General features: G+C 33.8%; 1 protein-coding gene across 3 annotated transcripts; it reads right to left on the reverse strand.

Annotated features, from left to right (window-relative positions):
- Nucleotides 1-563: 563 nt before the first annotated feature.
- LOC108322368 (putative pentatricopeptide repeat-containing protein At5g37570) lies at nt 564-6438 on the reverse strand. 3 transcript variants are annotated; one of them, XM_052872726.1, is made up of 4 exons: nt 4422-6438; nt 3317-3438; nt 2324-2411; nt 564-971 (listed from the first exon to the last, which is right to left on the reverse strand). In XM_052872726.1, exon 1 carries the CDS (start codon nt 6315-6317, stop codon nt 4656-4658), a length of 1662 nt encoding a protein of 553 aa, XP_052728686.1. In that variant the 5' UTR covers nt 6318-6438; the 3' UTR covers nt 564-971; nt 2324-2411; nt 3317-3438; nt 4422-4655. The 3 variants fall into 3 exon arrangements, with proteins under 3 accessions (XP_052728686.1, XP_052728685.1, XP_052728687.1); XM_052872725.1 differs by lacking the exon at nt 564-971 and adding an exon at nt 1616-1919; XM_052872727.1 differs by lacking the exons at nt 564-971; nt 3317-3438 and adding an exon at nt 1616-1919.
- Between the last annotated feature and the right edge of the window lie 2608 nt (nt 6439-9046).

Raw genomic sequence — 9046 nt, forward strand, 5'->3', positions numbered from 1 at the left:
AATAACTTACGCTTCGCATTTTGTGTGTTTTAACTTGTAATATATCTCTGTTATTTGATTCTAAAACAGCTTTATAGTTGCTTTCTACGTAAAACTTGCTTGACACAGTTAACAACAATATCGATTCACAGGAATGCATGCATAATATGCTTATTATGCATATTCGTTTGTTTTGTTCGACATTTGTGTTTTGTCTCAAGCCCAAAATTTCAACCTAGTAAATAAAAAAAGGTTATAATGAATCATGTTTGAGTGTCATATCAACTCCTAAAAAAGGTGCACAAGGAAAAAGAGAAGAAAAAACATAGAAAAGGGGAGAATGGTGGATTCCACACGGCAATTTGACCCATTAAATTGCTACTTTGAATTGTGAAAGCTCACAAGAATATTCGGATGTCCAAGTTAGAAGAATTTTTAATGGTGATGAGTGAGACAAACTATTGCTTATTATTTTTAATATAAGGAAAGATAAAGCCAGAATTATTTTAATACTCCTAAAATAAAGAGACATAAAAAATACTGCAAGAAATTGTATTGAACAAATTTCGTTGGTTTCTTTATTTTAATTTAAACAATCCAAGTAATAAAAAACTTAATATTTTTCCCACTTCTATTTATTACAACCCCTTCATTACTAAAATACAGTCTCAAGATCAGAAGCTGAAATGTACACGCTTTAAATGATTTTCTATGACTTTGTAGCTTCTTCCCTGACAAGGAAAAATGGTAGGTGATAACAGATGAAATCAGTAATTCTTGCGTAACATCAATTACATTTTAGGTACATTCCCGAACAGTAAAATTACGATTTTACAATTTTGCATTTGATGTTTCTTCCTGCACCCCAATCAAAATTTTCCATATCCCTGTCAAATCAGATTTTGCTTTTCTAAACACACTAGACTAATTCTGGAAATTTTTGTTGGAAGACACTTATCCCACCTGTATTCCAAATCAAAATTTTCGGAAACCTGTAATGGAGTGCAGGAAGAAATTTGATTAGGTGCAGCAAAAAACATCATTTTGCAATTATTAAAGCCCAAAACTGCAGTTGGTTAGACGCAGACCAGTTTTGGGCCAATGCTTCTTGTTTCCATACTTTCTTCATGCACCCCATATTCTTTGAAATACCAATTATACCCTTTCGAAAAAAAAGGATGGAGTGTGTTTGGTTTCATGGATGTGTTTTTGGTTTGGTGTGAAGGTTGTGGTGTGTGTTTTGGTGGTGGCTGGTAATGTTGTGTGGTGGTCAGTGGCCGTTGAGCATGTTTTTCAAGTTATGTAAGTGTCATTTGAAGATGGTGATGACAATTAGCAGAGTTCCTTCTCGTGAAGAACATGTTTGGTTTTCTATGAATGGATTTAGATGGGATCACAACTCATTTATAATTCAGACATTTTCATATGTACGAAACAAAATCAAACCACACCACTTTATAAAAACAGTTTAAATCCAATCGAACAGTGTTACAGAAACAGTTAGGTTTTTTATTTTTCACAAATGATTTAGTTTTTATGGTTTGGTTCAGAATGATTTCTCTCAGTTCGATTTTTTCTCGAACTTGCAATACAACTACACGAGAAAACTGTTGAACAATTCGAAGGCAAATGCATGTTCTTTCCAAATTTCATTACAAATTTGAGGAGATATGCATTCCAATAGTTAAAAAAATGTAACTGGTCGGGTAAATGTTTGCTGCAGCAGCTACATAACAAATCTAAGGTGTTGAAGACATAAACTGCTATTGAAGCTTATTTGTGCAGCTAAGAGAACTAACTATACTTTCATTCAATAATAAAACTATTGCAGCTCATATAAACAATTTGATTCAGTGGCCCCTGGACTTAAATAAAACTGTGAGATTCTCAATTAAATTTGCAGTAGAATTATCTTCCTTCTAATCATAGAGACCTTCCTCCTGCCAAATTTTAACTTAAAAACTTGTAATGTTCATGCAGAACCTCACAGTTAACATAATGTATGAGTATAACACGCAGATGAAAACAAAGTAATAAGACTAGCCTTCCGTTTTTTAGTACGAAGAATAAACTAGGTGTTCAATAAATTTGTCCAAAGCAATCTCGACTGTTGTATTTATTTGGCGCCTATTCTTATGTTAGTTTCATAAACAACTTAAATGATCCAGTCACTTTTCATGATGTAGCTATATAGCAAATTTAAAGTCTAACCTGATTAAATAATGAGTACTTTTCTCTTCTAAACGAAGGAAAAAGTATAACTACACCATTGACTGAGCATCCCCCACTTATTTTTCAATCATATTGCAAGAATTTGTGAATATTGGTACTATGTATATATTACCTTGTAGCTGAAACTTTTGGCGGCTTCTCTGACTTTTTTTATCGATCACCAACCCATTCTATCTTCATTTAGTACCAGGATAACTCAGCTGCACGAGAAAATTAATATACGTGAAATTATTGCAAAACGAGGCACATAAGTAGACTGCATTTGATACTGGAAAATTTATCATTAAAAGTGTCTCATGGCAGTCAATATTAAAGGAGAAAATTGTATTAATATATTTTGTATTTTCTGAGAGGCTCCAGGGAACAGAAAAGTATTAATATCAGATTTTTTTCTGTAATAGATGCGTCGTGCATTTATTTATAAGGCTGCAATTGTGTTTGTCAGTCATATTGAATAAAGTGTAACAAAACAGCTAATATAACCATATATCAAACAACATAACTAAATTTTTACATTCTTTACCTACTAACTCATACACGAATACCACAGGGCAGGACTTATATGGAAATTGTCTCATAACTTACTTAGGAAACAGATAAACAAAATAATAACGGATAATAACATATTAGTGAAAAAATTTACAACTTTCTAAAGTGGTAGGAAATCAAAACTACTTGGATTTAAACACAAATACATTAATTTTGTTGCACAACCTATTAATTTGATGTTTAACCTGCTGAATAATACATATATAGGAGTATTGCTCAGCACACGTACATAGCCACATGCCTACTGGATACTTGAAAAGCATAAAACCATTCCCTGGCCACCACAAAATATCTTGAGCTTTAAGAGTTTTGGTACCCATGCACAATAGCCTCTAATTAAGCAATTGAAAATGCAGATTAGGCCTTAAAAAACTAAAATGTGCACTAACTGGAGGCCAAATGAAATGAAACTTCTCTTCAAAATTTGAAGTTTATTACCAAACTTTTTCAGGAGTAAATAATTCCATAAAAAATATATCACCAAATGACAACCATAGGTTACTTGCATTAGAAATTGCACTAGTCGACCAACAAAGCAAAGTTCCAGTAAATTTACCAACAGTTCGTGCTTCATGCAAAGCATCCCTTCCCTCTTGGGGAAAAATGATAGCTACGAAAGAAATCTAAACTCAAAAGTTGGGTCACAAATTCTTTTTCGTCCCGACTTATGACATGCTCCTGCCAACAATACATTGCTGATTAAGTGTTACATTTAAAGGCACCACATATCAACTTTGACTAATTTGCAAGCACTAGACAACACGTACAAAATCAGAAAAGAATAAATGAATAAATAGACGCTTCCCTCTGTTTTTCTATTTCAATTGTGTTTTTGATAGAAACTATTCTTTCGGGTGGAGTAAGCAACATTGTCGTAGCCCCAAGAATAAGAAGCAAGATTGATTGTTTAGAGGTTTTCTATTTGAGTTTGGTTAGTAAAGGAGGGGTATTTGGGGAATGGGTGACTCCTTAAAAGGGGAGTGGGGTTGGTTACATTTTCCCTTTGTAACTTATTCTGTTAGAAGGGAGTGGGGTTAGTCAAATATTTTTCCTTTGTAAGAATGTGGGGATCATCCGGTGAATCGCTGGACTGGGTATTTGGGGTAGAGAGATTCCTCTCTTGCTTAGGAGAGCTCTGCTCTCTGGAAATTTGCCCTCTTTTTTTTTTTTTAATTCTGTTATTTTGATTATCTAATTACAGGCACCTCTGATACAAACTGCATCAGTTTTTTCCAGTTTTCATTTGACTATTGTATTAACACCAACTCACATTTAGCACTGAACCTTGCCATCAAGATCAAACAACACAGCAACATTGATTTGATCACACTAAATTATCACTCCAATAAATCACTTTAGCTTCTCAATTCACAATAATATTTTAGTCTTTAGCACACTCAGGACAAAGTAAGTTTCTGTACAGAGAACCATTCCAATGAAGCAGTAACAGTGAGACATATTTATTTTAATCACGACAAAAATAGAGAACCTTAAGTATTAATAATCAACCAAATTAAACAACAAAAACTGCATCAAGAAAATAACAGATTACCAAAAGAATTCAGAATTTACAGTGAGGAAAAAACTTATCTACGAAAATAATGGTGTTATTTACTGCAAAAAATCAAAGGGGAAATGCACAGCATAGAAAGGAGGAAAACCTTTAGAATAATAGTGCAGTGAAGTGTACTGAGGAGAGAAAGCAGTATACGGTTTGGTGTTTAGCGTATGAAGAAAGAATGATCAATTCATATTTCTCCATTGACAGTTTAACAGCCATGGGGCAACAGCTAAAGCTTCCAGATCAGCTGAAAATGAATTCAGATCGGCTTCGATGTTCTGCAACCAAATTTCCCATTTCAGAACTTCATATACCAGAACAACTCGGCCCTGGACTAAATTTTACTGCAACCAGGTATCTTACGCACTCTCCTTTCCCTCATCTTACTTCTCACAAGGGAAACATCAATCCATCGCTCTGCTGCCGCATAGATGTCAGACAACAGCACATAGTTAGCTGCATTTAGATTATCAAACTGCAAAAGTCGATTGGCAACAATCTCTCCCAGCTCTGAATCACCATATAGTTTACATGCCCCAAGAAGTGCACCCCAGGCACCGTCACGAGGCTCAGGCATTAATTTTATAAGTTCATAAGCATCCCTTATGTGTCCTGACCGGCTTAGAAGATCAACCATACACGCGTAGTGATCAGACGAAGGACTAATGTAGTATTTTTGCTTCATGGATTGGAAGTAGTTCCAGCCCTCATCAACAAGCCCAGCATGACTACAGGCTGTGAGAATGACTGTGAAGGCCACCTCATCCGGATACAGCCCTTCCATCAGCATCCTGTTAAACAGATTCACGGCTTGTTCCCCACGCCCATGAATTGACAACCCTTGTATCATCGAACAATACAAGACTAGATCTCGTTTAGGTCTTTCCTCAAACAATTTCGAAGCTCTATCAATGTTCCCACATTTTGCATTCATATCCAGAAGCGCTGCAATTACATGGTCCTGCTGAACATCAATACAGCTCTTGCTTACATAAGAATCAACCCATTGAGCGAGTTCTAAATGTCCCAACTGCGCCGAAGCCGACATCAAGCTAACCAGTATGAACTCATCAGGCTTCACATTCATCGATTCCATCTCAAAAAACACTTTCAACGCCTGATTAGGCTGCCCATTCTGGACATAACCCGATATCAAAGCAGACCATGCAACAACATCCTTTCCAGGAGCACGATCAAACAAGAACCTCGCGGCCACCATGTCACCCACCTTAGCATACCCATCAATCATGGTGGTGAAAGAAACAACATTCTTCCCCGGCATAGCCTCAAACACGTCCCTAGCACCACTCAAATTCCCCAACTTGATAAAACCCTGCAACATCGCATTCCAAGAAGCCACATTTCTCTGCGGCATCTCATTAAACAGCTTCTCGGCCTCCACAACATCCCCAACGGCAACGTACCCAACAAGCATAGCAGTCCAAGAAACGACACTCCTCTTAGACATTCCATCAAAAACCTTGCGAGCATCAGCAATCTGCCCGAATTTACCATACATGTCAACCAAACTGGTGGCCACGTAGAGATCCCGGTGGACTCCACACCGGAACGCGGACCCATGAAGCGATTTTCCTTCCCACGGCATGCACGTGGTGCAACAGGCCTTAATGACAGAAGGGTAGGTGAAGGTGTCGGGAAGGACCCCGTGCGCCTTCATGCGAGCGAAGGCGGTGAGGGTTTGGGAGAAGCAGCTGTTTTGGCAATGGGATTTGATGAGAGTGTTCCAGAGGAAGGTTGAAGGGGTGAGGACACGGAGGAAGACGGAGGAGGTGTAGGAGAGAGTGGAGAGGGTGTGTGAGAGGGGAATGAAAAGGGAGATGAGGAAGTGGTCTTGCTCAAGGCCTCGGTAGATGATGGAAGCGTGCACTTGCTTCAGCTGTTCACTGCTCTTGCACGCCTTAAGAAAGGTGATGATGCTCGCGCCTGAACCAAGACCAAGAGAAGAACAAGACCAGTTATGAGAGATTGAACGCATGGAACTTCAATTTCCATCTAACTCCCACTGCCACTGTCACATGTAAATGCAATCTACGTAACTAGAATGCAATAACAGTGAGTTCACTTTAACTCTATCAACCTTGTCTTAACTTTAACGCGCAACTAGATAATTTATTTGATTTGATCCATGCAGATTAAGACTAGCCCCGTGGATAGGATTAAATTGATACCTCTTGTAGTTTTATTTGTTTGTCAATTTGCTTCGGTCTGAAAATGATTAATTTCTATTAAAGCATCCAACTATTAATCTCTAATGCGACATTTCTTTGGAACCATATGGTTTTCATTCAATGTTAATTAGCCCTAATTGGTAAGATTGATAGGAAAATTGGACAAATACTGGTCTACCCAAAGCCCAAACCAACAATTGATAAGAAAATTGATGAGGACAGTAAAACTACGAAAGTTGTGAGCAGTATGGCCTAAGAAATCGCAGGAAAACTCTGTCAATCGTTGATACGTTTCCCACAAGGATCATGACTATCAATTCAACTAGAACACGACATGGTAAAAAAATTGGTAATTGAATGAGTGATCTTGTGTAATTAATTTTTTCAACTATACAGGATAGTTTCTAGTACAATAAATATAAAATATATATATATATATATATATATATATATATATATATATATATATATATATATATATATATATATATATATATATATATATATATATATATATATATATATATATATATATATATATCGATCTTATCTACTTAAGTCAACTTTTGACTTAGGTCAATTTAATTTAACCTATTTGTCTCAAATTTTCATTTAGGTGAACTCTACTTAATTTTTTGAATGTGTTGTTTTTCTCGAATAAGTTTAGATCGATGTTGGAGTCAAATTAGTTCAATTATTCAGTCTCACCAACTTAACTTAACTTTTGATCTGAATGAATTCGATCGGAGTATTGACCTAAAATGAAATAACTTAACATGAGATTTATCTCAAATAACTAAAACTCTATCAATCTTAACATAACCTATATGCAACTTGAACAACCTATTTAACTCGATCTCGACTCAATCTTATCTTAACCTCATGGTAACTAGTCGGTCCATGAGCTTTTCTGGCCATGTTAGTCCTATAGTTTTTGTTTATGTGGACATTTTAGACTTTCTTAGGCATTGGCCTATACAGAGTAGGACCAAATGATTAATTTTTATTAAAACATCTAACTACTTATATTCTTATTTGTCATTAAAATAAAGTATCTCAAATTCAAATGCAATTGCATTAGAAAGCTACTAAACACTGTAAATGAAAATACAATTTCGTTTCAAACATGAGTCTGGTTGAGATAGATTATCCCATACCCAAGAGAAACACTATCATAATTGACGTTGACCAAGAGTTGATGCTCAATGATAGTATCATGGCTGGATTGAAGCAAAACCTGCTCAAAGCACAGGGGAGAATGAAAGAACAGACTGGCTGGGGTAGGAGTCAGGTGGAATTTCAGGTAGGATACATCGTCTACTTCAAATCTCAACCCTATGAACTACGGTCACTAGTTACACGCATTAATAATAATAATAAAAAACTCAATCTCAAAGTTCTACAAGTCAAGAACTGCCGCTAGCTAGTTCTTCTTAAATGAGTTTGAATTGATGGAAGAACCAGAGCAAATGTTGGCTACAAGGAAAATGTTAAATGAGATTAAAATTGGTTTAAAATGTGGGATGAGTAATATCAATGGTTTAAAATTTTAAAAATTTTAACCTTTAAAAGTTTTAAAAATCACTAATGATTTTTAAATTCTTAAAATTTGAAGTGATGATGTTACTCGTCACTTTTAAAAATTTATTTTACTTTTGTAATTTTAAATTAAAAATATTTAATAAAAAATTAAATTTTAATAAAAATATCAATATAACATTAATATAAAATTTAAATTTGGTCTCAATTTAAAAATAGATAAAATTGGTTCATTTAAAAAAATAAAACTAAATTGAACAAAAATAATGAATATAAATCAAAATTAAATATAAAACATTGGTCATAACACGTGTAACTGATTCCTGAAAGATGACATAATGCTAATTTAACACATGAACATTTTTTGAATTAAAAAGTTTAAAATTTTTTAAAAAACTAAAAATTAAAAAAATCATGAACTGACAAGTTAAAAACAATATTCAATGTCCATTAATTATTGAAATGACGTTAGAAAACAAAAAATTAACAAATATTAGGACGAAATTAAACCAAAATAAATATTAAAAATAATTAAATAAGCTTAACAAAAATAAAAATTAAATTAATATTTAAGCAATATTGTGTTTTTCCATTTGAAAACAGATTTAATTTTTTATAAATTTTATACTGGTATTGTTATTAAAACTCACAGATTTGTTAAATATTTTTGGTTTAGGAATAAAGTTGATTTAAAATTAGAACACATATTTTAGGAATGAGGCTAACATTATTCATTTAAAAGTTTAAGAGGTTAAAAGTCACATAAAATATTAAATTAAAATTAACACATTGTATAAATATTAAAAGAAATTATTATAATTATTATTGTGGTAAAAAACAAAGAAAAGAAAATCTCTACAATATTTATTTTTACAAAAATAACAAATATGTATTTATATTTGACAATTTTATTTAATAGTTTATGCGATTTTTTAATTTTTTAAAATTTTAAACCAATGTTAGTCTTCATTTTAAAATTTTCATTCTAATTTTAAAT

This window comes from Vigna angularis, chromosome 2 (genome assembly GCF_016808095.1).
Source record: "Vigna angularis cultivar LongXiaoDou No.4 chromosome 2, ASM1680809v1, whole genome shotgun sequence".
Classification (NCBI taxonomy): Eukaryota; Viridiplantae; Streptophyta; class Magnoliopsida; order Fabales; family Fabaceae; genus Vigna; species Vigna angularis.